This window comes from Centruroides vittatus, unplaced genomic scaffold (assembly GCF_030686945.1).
Source record: "Centruroides vittatus isolate TY-2023 unplaced genomic scaffold, ASM3068694v2 scaffold_1015, whole genome shotgun sequence".
NCBI classification, from domain to species: domain Eukaryota; kingdom Metazoa; phylum Arthropoda; class Arachnida; order Scorpiones; family Buthidae; genus Centruroides; species Centruroides vittatus.
In genome coordinates, this window is record NW_027122666.1 from 3,002,446 (window position 1) to 3,023,785 (window position 21,340).

Here is a 21,340-nt window from a genome sequence, read left to right on the forward strand (position 1 = left end):
CAATGTTAGATATTTATTTCACTTGCAGTTTCTTTCAATGCTGTATTTTTATCATAATGTGATATCCTGAATAAATTTTGACAATATAGGATTACATAGAAGATAGCATGTAATTTAATTAATCAAATAGATTAATTTTTTTTACATCATCTTTCATTTTTCACTTAGACTATTTATCATCATTTAAAGAATTCATCTTTTATATTTGGGTTAATTTGAATATATTTAATTATTAACTAGTGACTAGCATTGCCTATTGTAATGTTACTGCTTCAACTGAGCAATTGCTGATAACTGCACAGTTGAAGATTTGGTTAAATTGAAATTGAATGGAGTAAGACTATATATATATATATATGACATTTAAAGTCTTTATTTATTAATCACATTTGAAGTATAATTAAATTGTAATTCCGACTTGCTTTAATATGAACATACTTTGATATTACAAAATAGATCTAGCTATATATTTCTACTGTGAGTTGAAAAATTTTATTTGGGAAAATTAATGATTAATCACTTAATTAGATTATATTAGATAAAAACAATTAAGATATCATTTATAAATTATTCTAATATAAGATAATTAATGAAAATACTAAAATTATTGGATTATGTTATTTTTTAAAAATTAGTTTTAGAATTTCACAATATAATTATTTAAAGATTGAAATATAGTGAAATCTTGATACAGCATCCTCCTAAATGTTATCATTTTCAAAAGCATCATTGAATACTTGAGAACAGATTATCCCCTTAAATATTAAATAGAGAATTCTTTTATATCTGTAGATTATTAAATGCAAAATTTTACATTGCAATAATATTAAATTACATGATTTTCAAATTCTCAAACTGAAAGTTGTGTGTAGATCCCGTTATTATAAATTATTCTTATTGTTTTGAGGTATCTCAGTTTGTATATTCATTAATAATCTATCACATTCATAATGGCAGAGAATTTTTTAAAATAAAAATTCCCTTAAGTTGGCCAATAACTGTACTGTTTACCCTACAAATGATAATTTTAAAAGAATATTCAAATTTCTGGAAAATGTTTAATTGATAAATTGGTTTTGTTTTTATTTTTATTTATATTCCCGAAGATTCTTCTTTTTAAACTGAAAAATATTAAAGAAATTAAAAATTGTTATGTTTGACAAACCTACTTTGCTTGCTGAGATCAAACAAACATAATGAGTCATGAAAACTAAGTAACTTGAAAAAATCTGCATTAATGTTAAATTTATACAGTTTATTAAAAAATATTTTCAGATTCTTAGTTTATGAATGGAAACAGTAATTAAGATTTTTTAATTACAGCTTTTATTTAAAATAAGTTATTTCTAAAATTCAGAACCAAATTTTTATTTTATATAAGAGAATTTATTGAAAAAAATATTTTAGGACCATGAGCCATTAGGAGCCTTAGCTCTGCAGAGTCATGTAGTCAGCAGAGTGCCCGATGCAGGATCTCCTCATGCATTCAGGGTGACTAAGTATGGAGGTTCTACATATTATTTTTCTGCTGATGATGAAGAGACTGCGGCCAGGTGAGTTCATAAATTTTGTTTAAGAAGATCGTTTTATCACTTGTAATTTTTGTAATTTTTTTTCTCAAATGATGTTCTTATATATATATATATATATATATATATAATATATATATATAGGCACTAATTACATAGAAAGTAGTTAACTACGAAAACAAAACACCTTGGTATTTCCAGCAAACATTTTCGACTATTTTTAATAGTCCTCTTCAGTTAGACACTTTAAATTGAAAATGGAACATAAAATAGAATGCTTCTTTAAAATGAATTAGAACAAAATTAGAATGCCAGCAATAACATCATTTAAATGATGTTATTGCTGGCAAAATGAATAACAACCCATATGGTTTGACGCTATCATTGGAACAAAAAAGTGACATGAATGTAAACTTTCTGGATCTATCCATCACTTGTAAATTTGGTGAAATATGGACGAACATTTATCGAAAGCCTAGCTATCTACTTATTATTATTCCAAAGAATTCATTCAATCCCAGCAACTTTAAACATGCAGCCTTTAGATCTTGGATAAAGCGGGCCTATACCCACTGTACAAGTATTTATGACACATATAGAGAACTAAATTACATACGCACAATAGCTGTACAACAGGGATATCATTTACGGGATATTAACGCTCTTATTGATAAATTTTGTAATCCAACAAATAAACAACCTACTACCACCAACCAAGACCGAAAGGTAGTTCTCAACTATATTCTTTTCCTACATTCGATCTTTAAGAAAGTAGCTCGCAAGAACAATGTTAAAATGATCTATTGACGTAATCCTATGATTTACAGAATTCTATGGAACAATAAGTTGAAACTAAATTGAAACAATACATCAGGAGTATATTCAATCCCATTAACTGACTGTCGTTTTAATTCAGAGTTAGTTTATGTTGGTGTTACTATGAGGTCTTTAAAACAGAGGTTGCAGGAGCATAAATATTCGATTACTAAACACTTGGACAGTACTGTCCTGGCAGCCTTCACAAAAGAACAAGATATCAATATTTATTGGGATAAAGCTTCCATAATTAAGACTGCCACTAACAAACATGTTATTAAATACATTGAAAAGCTTGAGATTTACAAGGCGCATAATACCAAAGGTTGCATCAACCATAGAGATGCTGATAGTCTTTCTAGTGCATGGAAATCTTTTTACTACAATAATTAATTCTCTTAATACTTTGTTTTAATTATTTTACTGTTTAATTTGTACTATTTTTATGTTACTTTATTTTATTTTATTATTTTAAATTTAAATGATGTTATTGCTGGCATTCTATTTTTGTTCTAATTCATTTTAAAGAAGCATTCTATTTTATGTTCCATTTTCAATTTAAAGAGTCTAACTGAAGAGGACTATTAAAAATAGTCGAAAACGTTTTTATTTTATTAAATTTACTTTGTTGCTGGAAATACCAAGGTGTTTTGTTTTCATTTTTTATATTCCAGTAAGTTATTTATTTTAGTAGTTAACTACAGTTAAAATACTTGATATTTGAAAATATAAAAACCAAAACATTCAAATGGATTAAACTAAGTTGTTTTTATTTTATTTTTATTGTTTAACACACACCTTTTTTAACTGATGTCTCAGAAATCAAATTTTTCATCTGACATTCTGCATTGTCTAGGCATTAAGATTTTGTTCTGACAAGGAAAACATGTTTCATCGCAGCACTATTGGCAAGGGCACTGTTGTAATTTAGAAATCATTAGCATAGGCAAGTCTGTGCTAATGATTTTAAATTGTTACTTCACAGTATGTGAGCTTTCAGTTGCATTTTCTATCTATCAAGATTGAATCTTGCTTCTGTGAATTGCATAACTTTCTTCTTTCCAACATTATTCATCTTGATAAACATCACTCTACAACCTTTTAATTGGCACACATTATTTATCACTCCTTTTTTCATCTTTGAAGAGTCCTCATATCTCCAAACTAGAGGTGTACTGTACATATAGGTAGCCCCATTTTAGATACTCTATATGAACTTGTTGTACAGTGTTTGGAGTAGGCAGTTCTTCCTGAATTTGAGGACTGAATCTTGCTTTTTGTCAGATACATGCATGACATTTTAATTATTTGGTCTTGTGAACTTCCTTTCCAAGAATTCCTATTCTGCCTTGAACTGTGAGATGGAGGATTTTAATTAATGGGTTGTGACACAATAAAATCTGTACAAACAAGAATTTTATTAAAATGATTACAGAATCCTTAAAATTAACTAACACACAACCTGTGATGTCAGCCGAGGAGCACAATCCCAACAAACACTCAAGCACAATACAAATAAAACAAAAGTGCACTCAATATTTTAAAATAAAACCAAACTTAATTTATCATGAAGACCAGAAGTGGACTAAATAATTGAAACTAACTATTAATACTAATCTTAGTTCTAATATGCAAGGAGATTTTTATTGATAGAGGGCAAAAGTTATATATATATATAAAGAATATAAAGTGAAATACAAGTGAAAGAGGACAAAGGGGTATCCAAGCCTTTTGTTAGATCAAGTTCTTCTCAAAGAAAAATGGGAGCATGTTTGTTGCAGAGAGATCTGGCAATACCACATGGACAGGGATGTGCAGGAACAGATGTCTATGATACATGTATAAGAATGGAGATCGCTTGGGCCAAGAAGAATCCAAAATAAAATACTTAAAGTGTAAGGTTTTAAGTACTTTATAAATAGCTTATAAACATAAAACAAACTACTTAAAACAGTGTTTTGGGAACTTTTTCTTCTATCAAAAACCTGAATGAGAATGTCTTCTTCTCTCAAAGAACCTCCAAACATCCACAATATCCTACCAAGTGTTTGATCTTCTCAGCTTCTCAGACTGCAAAGATCTTTCACCATACAATTACCACCTTCCTTCTACACTGGGCCAAACATTGTCTCATTTCCGCTCCCATTCAAAAGTCTTCCTTTGAGGTTCCTTCATTCCTATATAAGCCAACCATGAAACCAGTTGGACTGGTTTCTTATTTGGACAAAATAAAGCTCTCCCCAGTATTAGTGGACCCCCACCGTCAAAGAAGAAAGACAGCTCTAAGATAATAGAAGAAAATGGAAAAAATGTAAGAGAAAAGAAAAATTAATACTAAATAACTTTTATAAATTATGGCTTACAGCCACAACAACAAAGTGATTACCAGGTGCACTTTCTTGATATTCTTATGTGATAATTATGAAAGGGTTATTGATCAATGAGAGCAAACACCCCCCAAAAAAACACATGCAAAGGAGAAGATAGAAAAAAGAATTTATTTTGTGTGATAATAAAGTACAAGTACAAAGGGACTCCAGCTCTAGGGAGGATATTTATTAACAGTCCCTCAAATCCAGTCATTAGTAAATCAATTACAAAAATTATTGCGATTCTTACAAAAAGGAGATGAAAATAATGTTCACAAAAATTTCTCAATACTAATCTTTAATACTAAGTTATATCTAGGAAGGAAATAGAAGATAGGAGGCAAGAAGTAGCAAAGATGGCAGATAGCATAGGAAAGAATACCTGGATGGTGCAAACATTGTTCAGTTACCGTGAGGGCCAACATGAAAGCTTCTTAAACACAAAATTCTCACTTCTGTCTTCCTTTTCCTTGCTTCTTAATGGTTTTCATATATTTGATTCCAATAATGAGTTGCACATTTTGACTTATCAAACTGAAATGCCAACTTCAACACACTAACTTCAGACTGGGGATTTCAAAGTTCTGACTTCACCCAGGTACCAGACACTGTAATGTCTCTCCTTTTGTCATCCTTCTTCTTCAAGCACCAGCTCAAAGTGACCTTGCTTCACTTTGTATGTCCTCGGGTAACCTTGTGTATATATTATGTTAGTGAATTCTAGAAAGTGGCCTCCATGAAAGATTAAGAAGATTAGAAAGTTCTAGAAGGTGAAAAGAAGAAAGAACAAGGAATTTTGTCAAGACAAAAGCAGACAATATGGCATGCAGCCTTTTGTCTGCCAATACCTTTTTCTATATTTAGATTTTTACTCATAATATTTATATATTTCTCTGTATTTATTTTGTAAATACCCCTGTAGAACGAGGTCTGCAGGGCTAGACAAGAAAAGAAAAAAACGAACAAGTCGGCTTAACAAGTATTTGTCATTTAAATTAATTCAGTTTTAATACAATAGCGATAATTACATACAACGCGGACTATCACAAAATTGACAAGGGGCACGTGATATACGAGTATATAATCAATTGCCACACACGTTTACACGCTTCCTCTTTTTTCTCCTTCGGGTTTCAGGAAGTTTAATGACAAGTGGAAAAATAGGGCGACGAATGGTGCGTAACAAAGAGAAAAAGAAAATTACAAACTAATATTACTCACGACAATTTTACACCGCGTACAGATAATTGAAACAAAAACTAATCTGGTTGGACGAGTCCTCCACCAGTCGTTTATCTCTTGACTAAGTTGTATTCCACTGTTGCGTTGTCCTCAGTTGGATGCGAACGGATTTTCCTATCTTGTCTTCCTTCCATTCTCGGACCTCCTGCACTCGGCGCCTCGATCTCGTGTCCACACGTGGCCAGAACACTGCAACCAAAAACCAAAAAGTGTCCTAAAACGTGAAGTTCCTCAATTTATATTTCCCGCTCTCTGGAAGTCCGCTTCATTTACTGTCCCACTCTGGACCAGTCAGGAGGTTCTTCACGTACCCTATGGTGACATCATCACAAAAATCCACGCAACATGGTACAAACCAAGTAAACCCGATATATACAAAAAGGAAACCGAGAAAATAAAATAATAATAATAATACATAGTCGCGTAGCACTACAATTTAATTATTTTATTTTGTATTTAATATTTTTCTTATTAATTTCTACTCTTATTTTCTATATTTTATTTAACATATTTATGCTCCTAAGCATGTAACATACTATGTAAATTTGTATTTTTTGAATACTTATAATTTCAAATTTGCTTTCCATTCCATTTATTATATTCTATTCTAGAGCCTGAAGATGGCCATTATACATGGTCAAAAGCATTCATTTCATTAATAAACATTCCATTTTTTTATTGAATTTAAGGTTTCTGGAATTTATTTTTTAATTTCTTTATTATAGGGTGCTTCAGAAAAACCTATTTGAAACATAAAACAGCAAAATTTGATGCTAAATGTACGAAGGCTATTTTTTAAATAAGGTCCGTTTTTTAATAAGAAGAAAAATACTGTAAATATCGTTAAAATATATATATTTTTTCCATATTCTACATACTTTTTTCTACTTTTCTACATAATTTCCATTTTGTTTAAACATTTGTCATACCACTCAACAATTTTTTGAATTCCGACTTCAAAGAAATCTGCTGCCTGTCAAGAAGCCCAATCCACAACTGCAGTTTTCACTTCTTCTGCATCATTGAATTGTTGACCACCAAAGAACTCCTTTAAGTATCGAAACAAGTGAAAATCACTGGGTGCAAGGTCTGGACTGTGTGGAGGATTGTATCGAGTCAAAATGATAAAGCACTGTTTAATCTTTTTGTTTTGTGATCGTCAAAAAACAGTCTTGGAACGCACCGAGAAAACAATTTTCGATAATTCAGTTTCTCCGAAACAATGGTATACAAAACTGATCTTGAAATCTGTGGAAATTCAATTGATAACGTTGAAATCGTGAATCGTCGGTTCCTCTCTAATTTTGTTATCCACATCACGAATCAAATCTTCAGAAATCAGAGAAGGTCGGCCAGGGCGTGGCTCATCATGCACATTAACTCGCCCATCCTTGAACATTCTTACCCATTTTCGAACTTTACTGTCACACATAGCATTATCACCGTAAACTTCACAAATCTGACGGTGAATTTTCGCTGCTGCCAAGTTTCTTGCATTGAAGAATCGAATAACAGATCATATCTCACAGTCGGCAGGAGACTCAATTTTCTTAAACATTTTAAACTTCTACAGCTCAGCATACAGACAGACGATATGGCTGCAAATGGCGTCAAAACGCGCGCCAAGCTTGCTCGGAGCAGAAGCGTATGCATACTGCTGTGATTGCGCATTATTCTCACTTTCATTCACAAACGGACCTTATTTAAAAAATAGCCCTCGTAATTTTTTAATGTAGAACTGGTCATCATTACATGCCTTTTTAGTATGTGTCATGTATTCAGCAGAGTGCCCAATGTATTCCTTTCTTCTTTGTAGATTCTTTTGTTTAATTTTCAGTTATTTATTATATTTTGCATGCAATAGCACACAGTTCATCAAGTATAGTATCAATTATAGTATTGATACTATACTTGTATTCAATTAATTTTGAAAAGCACATCACTTATATGGCAGTTTTCATTTTGCAACATTCTTCTAATTGTTGTTTCAAGTTTCTACATGCCCTTCTCACTAGGTTTTATATTTGTGTTCAGTTACTTAAAATCCTTGGCTTATAGAGAAACACTTTTACCTTGGATGTCCCCAAAGGAAAAGTAAAGATCAGTTGGTAAGAAACATCATCTTGTGAAATAAAGTGGCCAAGAAACAATTCCAACAATACTTGTATGGATGCTCTAGTTATGTTCTGTATTGCACCATCTTTCTTGGAACCATACAGAAACTATAACTCAGTGGATAATAAAATGGCAATTTACATCTCTGCATTTTTTACTATAATGGTTTCCATCATGCTGTGTATTTACAATAGTCAAATTTTTCTATTGCACTCTGTACTTAATAAGGTTTTATATTATAAGAGTAATTACATTATTCAACCAAAAATCTTGAAAGTTAGGATAATAATTTAAAACATGCTTCTATTGTTCACGTTTTTCAAGCTTGAAGTGTGGTTATAGTAAAGGTTGGAAAATTTGAGTTGCAAGATTTGAGGACGTGATATAAAACAAGATAAATAAAATGAATTTTTCAAAATGAATTTAATGAATAAAATGAATTTTCAAAACAGAATTTGTTAAGTCATAGAATTTTTCAGATTGAATATTCAAAAATTTAGTTATGAGAATAAATACTTATAGAAATAAAAAAATTTTTGTCTCTCTTTTTTTTTAATTTTATTTCTCATTGGTATATTGTGTGTTAATACGTTTATGAAAATGTATCTAATATATATTCACATTGTCAAGTAAAATATAGATAGAAATGTTATTTTTCATTTTATCATATTTTTATTACTGTTGGTATGAAATGTGGTTGATTTTTACTTGCTTTCATTTAACTTTAAATACTATTTATTGCTCATTTCACAATAAAAATTCTTCAACCTGAAGATAATTAAGTAAATTTATTATTTTTTTTATTTTGTTTAATATTCTAAATAAAATATTTTATTAAATTGACAAAATTCTATTCAATTATATATAAAATTATATTCAATGAAATTTGAATGTAAAAAATTTTAAATATAGTATTGTAATTATTAATTTACCTTATTTTTTGATTAGTAGTTTTGTATAAATATTAAAGTAAAAAAGCTGGATAATTTTATAACAATTATGTGTTTCAGATGGATCAGTGCCTTGACTCAGGTAGCCACATCAGCTAGTAAGGTAAAATCATTTCTTTTTATTAATTTTTTATAATATGTTTATGTATAATGCAATATAAAATTAATTTTACTGCATTTTGATTAACATTATTTTTTTAATAAGTTTTAAAATTCTCATTCAATATCATAAAATATTTTTAGCTTTCAAAATAATAGATAAAAATAATAATACAGTTGAAAATATTTTACCAACTAATTCTGCTATTTTTACTTAATATTTAACTAAATGACTCCGTTAATTAAATTAAAGGAATATATGAATCTAAATTATATGTAACAAATTTCAAAATAACTAGTTTGTATTAATAATTGGTACAAACTATGGTATGATTTAACAATTATTGTTAAATCATAAATAGTATGGTTTGATAAATTTATGTAGTATGGTTTGATTTTATTATAAAATTTTAAATTCACCTGTGTTTTCTATTTTATTATAATATAACAAAACACCTTTCTCACTTTTTCTAGCAAATTTTAATTAAACGAACTAACATTTTCAGCTATTTTGAATAGCCTTCCTTGGGTTTAACATAATTTTGAATGACAATTACAACATAAGATTTAAGATTTCAAGCTTAACTCACATTCTTATGATGTTATGGTATTACAAAAATAGGGATTCTTAAACTTATACAATTTAAATAAAATAAAATAAATATATAGATAAACATCAAACAAAATTAAAATTATGCGAAGAATGTGAGTGAAGCTTGAAATCCTAAATCTTATGTTCTAATGACATTGAAAATTATGTTAAACCTGAGGAAGGCTATTCAAAATAGCTGAAAATGTCAGTTCATTTAATTAAAATTTGCTAGAAAAAGTGAGAAAGGTGTTTTGTAATATTATCTAGAAGTTCTAGCTTACAGCACTTAAATTTGTTTTCTATTTTAATTTAAATATTATACAAATTACTAATAACTTCATTATTTAAAATATACAAATAATTATGTTACAGACATAAAATTTGAATTAAAACACATTAACTATATATCTACTTATAACCTCTGTAGGTGGATCCATATCTGGACTTGATTCTCAGAAATGTGCAACTTCCACCTATATCTATATCTAATCCTGATTGCCATGGCTATCTTGGCAAATTAAGCCAGAGATGGAAAACTTGGAAAAGAAGATATTTTATCCTTAAAGATGCATCTTTGTATTTCTATACAGACCGAAATGCCACCACTGCCTTAGGTACAGCAATAGAATTTTATTTTACACTTTATAAATAAAAATAATATTTTATATTCTTATGATTAGTTAAATAGTAATGAAAGTAGTTTTTCCCATTAGAATAATAGAGGTTATTTATTAGTCTGAAATTAATTACTCTAAAAATTAACTAATTTTTTTGACACATTTTTCTTTTAGAATTAACATTCATTACCACACTAGCTGGTTAAATGTAATAAAGACACTTGCAAACACCAAGACCAGCTAAAATCCCAACAGACTTTACTCTCACAAACAATTTAATCTATTTAAAAATGGACAACATCAGGTAAACTACATTGAATGCAAAACTGAACAAAATTCATTAAATAGAATAGTATACAAATAAAAAATTTTCCAGTAATAAAAGTTCTGCATATGCACTGTAAAATAATCTCACATTTTGTACTGGGTTATGAAAAATTATACAATCAATAATTTTAAAAGAAGTTACAAACAGAAAAGTATTACATTTCAAGCTTGAATCACACCATCCATGCTATAGATAAGGAACCTGTCTCTTTATAATTGATTGTCTTTTGACTCTTGACCACTTTATAGATTTCACACATTCTATATATTTAAGATGTGGAGTTCATTGTTCAATGCAATAATCTTGCTTAATCAAAGTCTACAATTATTATACACAAATAAAGTTGAATAAAGTCCACGGTCTAAGTAGAAATCCACAACAGCACTCAGGTAAAACGTTAGCTGGCTGAGTATTGTTGTGGAGTTGTACTTATGTGTAGGCGTAGCAGTTGTCCCCAGCTGATGCCGTGATTAACTGCATAGGATTATATCTAAATTTAAATACATCTGGAAGAGATGGCTAGCTCGGGGTTTGGGTGTGCAACTGGCAAGCACACTGCACAGCAAGCAGAGGTTGCAGGTTTAAACCCTGCCCTGGGTCATTTCTTTTTTTCCAGATGATTCTAAATTATTTATTAAATTATTAAAATTATAATTATTAATTTAGTTAGGAGATGGTGCCTAATGTCTACCTCTGGTAGCAAATTACTTAGTATTAATCATTAAATTAGCAGAATTATAGCCTGATTATTTAAAGTGGTCATTTTGTGATGTTTCTATATACATATCTTTGCATCATTTGATATACTTAGTTTATGTTGACTAAACTTTAACTTCAACTACAAAAATAACTGCAAATTTTCATAAAAATATAAATAATTAAGGAAGTGTACATATGTAAAGAGATCTACATATATTTGTGTACAAAAAATTATCTGCCAAACATGTGAAAAGGTGTAAAACTGGCAGAGAAAGAACAAGGACAAATTGATATTTTATGGCCACAGTTACAAAACTGTAGTGTAGCTACCCAAATAGGAAAGAGTCACACTGTTGTGTACAACTATATTAAAAAAGGTGATAAATATAACTTGAAAAACAATGGTGGAAGACCTAAGTTTAATGGAAGATATAAGAGGCAAATTTTGAAGGTTGCAAGCGTGACATCAGCATCAAAAATTGTGAATCAATTAGAATTAAAAGTTCATCCCTGAACTGTTTAAAGAGTGTTAAAATCATCAGGATGATTTAAAAGAAAGAAATGGAAAAGAAAACCTCCCATAACTAAAGAACATAAAACTGAAAGTTTGACTTATGCATGAGATCACATGTACTGAGATGCAGAGTGGCAATAAGTTATTTTTTCAGATGAAAAAAGTTCAATCTGGATGATCCAGATTGTCTGAATTATTATTTTCTTGACTTGCGAAAAGAAGAGAGGATTTTATCTTGACAACAGATGGGTGGTGGTTCCATTATGGTGTGGGGTGCCATTTCTCGTGAGGGAAAGTCACCTATTGAATTCATAAATGGATGAATGGATTTAAAAAAGTGTCAGAAGCTGATTGAAATTACTTTACTTCTAAATGTACAAAAATTAGTAGGCAGAAAGTTTTATTTTATGCAAGACAATGCATCTGTCCATTCATCTTGCACTACAAAAAATTGGCTTCAGCAAAAACAAGTTCAACTGTTGGATCATCCACCTCAATCTTCAGATCTAAACCTGATTGAGAATATCTGGGATATGCTTGCAAGAACTATATACACTGATGGCAAACAATACAGTTCAGTAAAAGACTTAAAAATTGTAGTGGAGAAAGCATGGCCTGCTATATCAACTTCCATATTCAAAACTATTATGAGTATGCCAGACTGCATTTTTTGAGGTTATTCAAAAAAGTGGAGGGTCCACAAGATTTTAATCTATTATTTGCAGTAATTTTTTCAGTTCTATTTAAAGTTTTGTTAACATTAATTACCTGGTTTTCTACTTTTTGGAAGAACTATTCCAACACTTCTTTAATTATTGTATAAATTTATTAATTTAATTTTTTAAAGCATATGAACATGATTGAACCAATAATTTTAATTAAGTTAGTTGTTTAGGTGGAATTTTTGCTTGTCTTTTAAAGTTTTGTCCACCATTGTATATAACTCAGATATGGGTGAGTGGGTATACAGAAAAAAGAAACTATATTTGCAATTAATCAAACTTTCAGAGGAAATGGAAAATTCTGAATGATTAATGAGGAACATATAAATACATCTGGTATGGAAGTTCCAGATGATTGAAAAGAAGACAATAGTGGAAATCCAGTGATATCACTTCACTCACAGATGGTCTTATCAATCCTTGGGTAACAGAATGATACATTTTTGTTTCTGAAGTGTTGCTTAGTGAACCATGCTGTTTGTCATTGCTTTGTATGGTATACATGCAATTAATAAAATAATGTAATGTTCTAACACCCTGTGCTGTATTTTATTCTTTAGTACAATTAAGTGATCAAGGATATAACACATCATTCAATAAGTCTTCGGTCTGACACATATAAGGCAACACCGTTGACAGACCCATATGATTTCTGGATAGTATTAACCTCAAACGATACGTGTCAACATTTCATGACATTCTGACAATTAGTTTACAGGTTATAGTGGTTTTAGTGACCCCAGTTTTGTAATTTTCAGAACAATGGATAAAAAAAAATTTTGTGTGTTGATTAAACATTGTTTTTTGATGGGGAAAAATACTGTTGAAGCCGAACAGTGGCTTGATGAGCATTATAGAGACTCTGCACCGGGGAAATCAACTATTATTGACTAGTATGCTGAATTTAAATGCAGTCGTACAAACACTGATGATGCTGAATGCTCTGGCCGCCCAAAATCAGTAGTTGTTCCGGAAAACATTAAAAAAGTCCACAAAATAGTTTTAAAAGACCGTAAAGTGAAGTTGCATGAGATAGCTGACACCTTAAAGATATCAGAAGGTAGTGTGTTTACAATTTTACATGAAAATTTGAGCATGCATAAGTTGCTTTCGAAGTGGGTGTTTGCTCACACCAGACCAAAAACAACAACGCGTTGACGAGTCAGAGCACTGTTTGGAGCTGTTCAAGTGAGATAAAAAGGATTTCTTGTGTCGGTATGTGACAATAGATGAAACATGGATCCATTACTACACACCTGAATCAAAAAGATTGTCAGCTGAGTGGAAAGCAGCTGGTGAAAGTCATCCAAAGCAACCAAAAACTCAAAAGTCAGCTGGCAAGGTTATGGCATCTGTATTTTGGATGCGCATGGTATTTTGTTCATTGACTATCTTGAGAATGGTAAAACTATCAATAGTGAATATTACATGGCACTATTGGTTCAATTGAGTGTAGAAATCAAGAAAAAATGCCCTTACATGCAAAAGAAAAAAGTGTTGTTCCACCAAGGCAATGCCCCGTGTCACAAGTCAATGAAAATGATGGTTAAATTGAATGAATTACATTTCAAATTGCTTCCTCACCCACCATACTCTCCAGATCTGGTCCCCAGCAACCACTGGCTTTTTGCAGACATCAAAAAGATGCTCCAGGGAAAGAAATTTGGCTCAAATGAAGACGTGATTGCTAAAACTGAGGTCTATTTTGAGAGCAAAGACAAATCATTCTACAAAAAAGCATCAGAAAGTTAAAGGAGCATTGGAATGAATATATCACTCTTGAAGGAGAGTATGTTAATGAATAAAGTCGAATTTCTAAAAAAAAAATTGTTTTTCTTAGTTAGACTGGAGACTTGAGTGATGTGTTATATTATGTAGTTTTCAGAGTGGATATGTCAGTGGCATTATGGAGCATTACAGGAAGTGGATGGTAGTTGAAATGTATAGAATTAGCAATCTGTAATTTATGGATGATCCTGTAACAAGTGATCCTTATTTCAGTCTATTATATGTTTGATCCAAGTGATAAGGAATTGGGTTACCTAGCAGAAAGATAATGAAAAACACTATCTGATGATAAACTTTAAAATATTCAAAATATTTTAAGCTTATTGGACTATTTAAATTAGAATGACAAACCAAAAATTCAACAGAATATCCACTACCTCCAGTTCTCAAAAATCCACAGTATACTGCTTTATTTGGAGAGTTTTTTTATGAACAAATACCGGGTCCATAATTAGATACTTTTGATATGTTTTGAAATGAGAAAACAAAAATAGATCCTTTAGACAAGGCAAGAGTTTATAGAATCTCTTTAAGAAAAGAGGGAAAGTGGAGAAAGAGTATACGAAGGAACTATGAGGTGCAACTTAAGGAAGAGGATCAGGAAACATCAGGAAGACAAAAAAAAAAGGCAGAATAGGAACAACCTTAGCAGCAGAAGTATATAATAGGGATGTAAAGGTTGAGTAAGATACAACAAAAGTTAGGGAAAGGAAGAATATCTTGATGGCAGAAAATATAGAGATTTGTCAAATCTAATAATTTCTAAAGCTATTGTAAGTTACACATTCATATTCAGGTACTCACAATAAGTTAACTTTTCAATTGAAATTTTATACACTTTGAGACAGTCTAAATTTTGGAATATATTTAAAGATCCAAAATGGCTATTTGTTGATCACTTTGTGGTGATACGCCATAATTTTATATATCTCTTTAGTGTTAAGCCTAATATTAAGTTTTCTTAGTCTTTTGTTCTATATCTTTTTCTCAAACTTTCTAACAGTCTTTCCTTCCTGCTGGTGGGAACACATTTTCAGAGAATTACACTGAAAAACAATAGTGTAAAAATCCTGAGAAAAGTCAGGGAAATTGTCATATCCCTAACATAAGATCGAATGTTATTTTAAAAATATTGATGCCACAGGGCATCCTGGGAAGCAAATCGTACACTCTTCCCCAGCTCCTCCACAAACCATCCTTTATGTAAAAGATGATAACATTTGATCTTATGTTAGAGATATGATGATTTCCTTCACATCATGCATAGTGACATCGATATTTCAAAAATAGCATTTGAACTTATGTTAAAGATTTGATGGTTTGTTTCCCATCAAGCCTTGTGACATCGATATATTTAAAATAACATGCGGCCACACGTAAAATTTTCATGTTTGATGCTGTTTGGCACGTGATTTGGTTCCTTTTTTCATCTTCAAAAATCATTCCAGTCAATTTTTTAACCTGAAGAAGAACCCAGGAGGGGTTTTGAAAATGTTTGTAGTGTCTGATATTGTGTGTTATGCACTGGTTACGGGTTTTTCGTGAGTAACATTTTATTTTATACACCCGGTGTGCAGTTGTTTGTCATTAGTTATAATATTTCAGGAAAATATCTCAACAGGAAAGAACCGTTGTCGCGAAAACGTGTCATCCTCCTTTGTTCACACAAAGATCTATCACAGCAATCTTGTATATATTGGAGTTGCATAGTTGGGATCCTAAAGAATCTAGTGTATATAGAACCGTGCGAACAGTTAATAAAATATTTTATTGTGTACAACCTTGTATTGTATTGTTCGTCCACATGTTCACCACAGACAAGTGTGCACAACAAGCTTACAACCAGCAACCTCCCCAGAGAGTTTACATGGAGAAATTTAACCTGGAATATCTCAGCCCATTGATTGAATTTCAAAATTCTAACTTCGTCAAGGCCAATGTCTTGATGAAGCCTTCAGTTGTACATATTTGATGGGCAGTGACTGATTTTAACTTCAATCACAGACAAAACACTTTCTGATTTATGAAGAGCTCTGCTTATACTCTGCTTAATTAACAAACAAGAAAGAAAATTTATTTCATGATTATTTTTTAATATTTGATTCACAGGTTAATATTAGATAACATGATTAGATATCATTTCTAAGCATGAATTGAAACTACATTTATTATCTTGCTGTTAATCCTATGGTAAAAATCAGTTTACTTTTCAATGTTCTGTTTCATAAATTTCATAAATTAAATTTTTGATACTTATTTTCAAATGCATCTTAATGGTTCAAATGCATCTTTTTTCAGTTATAATGAAATATTACATGTTTTATTCAGTTTTGCAATGTTCCACATAATTTTAAGGACAATTAAATCTATAATAAGATTAGAGAATTATAAGATTAGATTTATCTTATACTACAAAAATTCTAAGAATAAAATTAGATTTAATTGTACTTTAAAAAGAAAAAACAAAAAATATATTATCTAATTATTTTCATTTTAATTAGGTATGTTCCTGTTACATGGCTACAAAGTACAAAGTTGTACTGTTTCAGGGAAAAAGAACACATATGAAGCAATCCCACCAGAACCACGACTAAAACATTTGTACTTCTTGGCTGATACAGAGAATGATAAAAAGAGGTGGTGTGTTTTCTCTGTTTAAAATAATAATAATAATTTTATTCATATAAATGATTTAAAAATTTTTTAATATACTTTTACTGTAGAAATAAATTTTCTGTATATTTTACATTATGGTAATTAAAATGAATAATTATCATAATTATTCTCTGTTAATGCAGTGGAGCAATATTTTTGTTTCACATTTGCATATCTTTATCATTATAGGTTGTTTTGCAATTTGTCTCCAAATATTACTATTCCTTTTAATTAGAGATGGGCAAATATCACTTTTCTAGAATTCAAATATTAATTCAGAGGTTGTTCTAGAAAATTTTAAAAAATCTCCAACCCTTTCACCAGTTTTAAATTCTTTCACCACTTCAAATTATTGCCACCAGTTTTACTTACTAATTAATGCAAGTGCTGGTAGCCTTATCAGTTTTGCATCTGGAAAGCAAAAGTAACATGCTAACTGTTGCTTATAAGTTAGCAATAGGAATCATTTTTGAATAACTTTTTAATGAATAATTCCAAATAACACATTTGATCACAATGTTTAGACAGTATTTCACATGTTCTGTCATATCAAAATTTTTGTTTTAGTCTACTGAAAAAAAGATCAAAGTAAAAAGAAAAGTTGCTCAAAAAAATTTCCCAAATTTTTTGTCAGTCGATAAAAAACCCCTAGTCTGGAAATGCTGGGCACCCTTGCACAAAAACTGCCATTGGTTCTCAACATCACTTCCTACTTTTCTTCCCAAACTTGCTGCATGATGTTATGAAATCATTCTGTGTGTGGTACATGGGATTCAGTGGCGTAACGAGGGGAGTAAGGGGGTATCATGCCCCTAGTGCCACTCACAGAGGGGTGCCCAAATGGTCTCCAAGACAAACTATATGTATTTCTGGAGGAGGAGGGGGGTGCCAATAAAGTGTTGTGCCCTGGGCGCCAGTTATGTTCGCTACGCCACTGATGGGATTCCCATTGCACGGGAACTAGACATTCTGCTGTCTTTTCTGAAGTGTGCTTTGTGATTCAATTTTACATTGAATGTCAAAATAAGTGGACTAGGGTTTTTATTGCCACTGCTAACACCAGTATTACATTTTTATCGCTACTTTAATAAAAATATTGCCAAGTGGCAATTTTGGCACTATATAGTGTGACCCCTGTTAACCAGATCTCAAATATTTCAAATATTTAATGAACTTAATTATCTTATATCTTTATTTAGTTAATAATTTATTTAATATTTATTATTTAACTTGTTTTATTTATTTCAGTATATTAATTAATAAATTAAAAAGAAAGTAAAAATAAAAACAGTTTGAAGTTTCACTTCTTAAAATTTAATAATCTTTTAATTTTAACTTTTAGTTATAAAGTAACTTTTTAGATGCTCTTATCTCAACTAATAGATTAACAAATAATTGTTCTCATTCTCACCTAATACAGATTTTTATTTAAGATGAGAAGAATTCAAAAATTAAACTAGAACACAAGTTAAACCAGAGATGTTGAAAAGATTTTGTACGTACACTGTAGCAAAAAAGGGAATACCATTGACACAAAAAAATTAAAATTTATTTGTTAAACTTTAAAATGCTGTGTAAATACATTTATAATTTTAATAATAATGTTTTAAGTAGGGCCCTATAGTAAACTTTAAGGTTGGAGTTGCTGGAGTTGAAAGAATTTTATATATATGAAAAAAAAAATTTTTTTGTCATATATTCATATATATATATATATATATATATATATGTTTGGCTGATGTTAATCAAACTGTAGACTGAAAATGTTTTCATAAAATCAAATTTTGATTATGTTAAATAAAAAAATTCACAAACTACTTATTTAACTGTAATATGAGTTTGTTATTTAAAAAAACCTACTAATTTTGTCATCTTGTAGTGAATCTTCAGTTAAATTTTGGTTATACATCTTTTCGTCCAGTCTCTTGGTTAAGAGACCAGTCCAGTCTTTTGGTTATAAATGAAGCTCAGCTGAATTTTTTTTTTTTTTATATTAAAAAGTAAATATTGATTAAAAGTGTTTTTATTTTGTTTTTTATATGAAGCATGCAATGCCGTAATGTTGTAAATGCCAAAAAACAAACTTTTCAGGAGAGTTAAAAACCACTTTTTCTAGTGAATTTTACTTTTTTTTTTACTTGAATTTTTGTGAGTTTTTTACTTTTTAATTGTAAAAAACCTCACTAGATTACAAATTATCTGGAATAACAAAATGATGTAAACAAAACAAAAGCCATTATGACATTGCACACTTCATATAGAGAATAGTGAGACAGTAATAGGTTTTTACATTTTTTGTATTATTTTAAAATTTAGATGTTAAATAGAATTTATAACAGTATATTATCATCAATTGTGTTTTTATTAACCCAGCTCTTATTTTTAACTAAATATAAAATACTTTACCACTGGGGTAGTTAAATCACTTTACTAAATGCTTTTCAGCTCTATTTATGAGTCTTCATCAGGTAAATAATGTTTGAATTTGGAATAACTTAATATCAAACATTTCTTTACAAATTTAAAATGGAATTAACATCAAGAATATTAATAAATTATTAAAAAATTTTTTGACATTAAATTAAAATCTTAAATTACTATAATAACAATAAACTCTCCCAAAAAATTAATACAATAACCTAACTAGTTAAAATTTAAGATTGATAACTGCCCAATATTGATGCACATGTTACAAGGTGTTATTTTGTTCTGAATTCAAACACTGTTTATCTGATGAGGGCTCATAAATAGAACTGAAAAGCGTTTAGTAAAGTGATTTAACTACTTCAGTGTTAACAAATTTTATATTTAGTTATACAGTATTATATATATTTGGTCAATTTTTCACGAAATTTCATTTGTTGGCAGATTACCATTTGATAGTCAGTTGTGAATGGGACAGTTTGTTAGAGCTAACATTAGAAAAAATATATCACATCTTAAAAACTTAAGATATGATATATTCTCAATTGCAGTCTACTTGACCAATGAACCTATTAAAAAAGATTAAGAGTATTTTTTACTCTCAACTTTTTATAATTACCAAAGTCAGATATTTAATTACTAAAATTATATATATAAAATTTGATAAAACTTTGATAAAATTTTTAGTTATCTCTTGTACTTTCCCAACTCTTCAATCCAGGTGAAATGTTAAAAATGATAAACCAGTATTAAAAAGACTAAAACTGTTACTGTTTGTTATCAATTATTTGTTGTGACATTGTCACAATGCTGGACTGAAATTTTTAATCATATTTTTTATTTAATTTAAAATATATTCTCTTCACCTCAAATTAGTAGTGCCTTGCCCCTGTACATCATACATCATACTTTTCCTTTAACAATTGAGTCGTGCCAGTCATCTATTAACTGCATTCAAGAAAAGTTTCAAATTGAAATAACATGACCCTTCGGTTTGCATTGAAAGTTCGTGTATAGTTAATCTGAGCCTCCTGCTCCTAAGGTTTCCATATCTGGTCTCAGATTTCATCTATCTCACTCCATTCTCGAAATTAAGGAAGGATAGACTGATGGATGGATGACAGTGGGAATTTATAGGTCCTCAGTTTTTTCAAATTACAGCCAAATGTTTTTTTAATACCAGTATATTGTATTTAACATTTCACCTTGGATGAAGAGTCAGGAAAGTACAGGAGATAACTAAGAATTTCATCAAAGTTTTATCAAATTTTATATAATTTTAGTAATTGACAATGAAATTGTGCTATTCCATATCATCTAAGTATTGCGATAAACATGACAATGGTAGACTAAAATAACCAAACTTTTTATAGTGTTTTATTTTAATGTCTGTTATATTATAGTATTTGATTTATTTAACTACAAAGGTTATCTTACGTAAGGGTTTACTGCACCGAGTTATCAATCTAATGCATTTTACAAGTTCTTTATTCCTCTATTGCACACAATTTAAAGAATTTTTTAAATTTGTTAGATTAATCACTTGGTATGATAAATCCTTACATAAGATAACCTTTGTTGTTATATATATCAAATACTATAATATAATATAATAGAAGGGTTAGAAGAACAAAATAATCTAATAATCTTAATGTTTGTTCTTATTTTTTGCCCAGGCAACACTGTGTTTACCTGCTAGTATTCAAATAAATAATAATCTATATGTTTTCTAAATTAAATTGAACAACTGAAGTGCCTTTGGCCGATGTGCTTCTTCTCTCTCTCTCTGTAAATCGCAAACATTTTCGAACCTCGTTGGGTTCTTCCTCAGGCATGACGGAATTCTGTTCTACAAATTTAAATATCCCGTCAAAGTTGACC

At 29.9% G+C, this 21,340-nt stretch overlaps 1 protein-coding gene and 1 pseudogene across 1 annotated transcript in view; both read left to right on the forward strand.

The window, feature by feature from the left end:
* Window positions 1-21,340, forward strand: part of LOC136986362 (uro-adherence factor A-like) — a 179,893-nt gene that overhangs the window by 154,120 nt on the left and 4,433 nt on the right. Inside the window, exons 10-13 of the mRNA XM_067283882.1 lie at window positions 1,408-1,553; window positions 9,082-9,124; window positions 10,140-10,326; window positions 16,882-17,017. Of these exons, the coding sequence (XP_067139983.1) occupies window positions 1,408-1,553; window positions 9,082-9,124; window positions 10,140-10,326; window positions 16,882-17,017 (512 nt within the window). The remainder of the gene's footprint in view (window positions 1-1,407; window positions 1,554-9,081; window positions 9,125-10,139; window positions 10,327-16,881; window positions 17,018-21,340) is intronic.
* On the forward strand, window positions 13,355-14,397 carry LOC136986370 (uncharacterized; annotated as a pseudogene).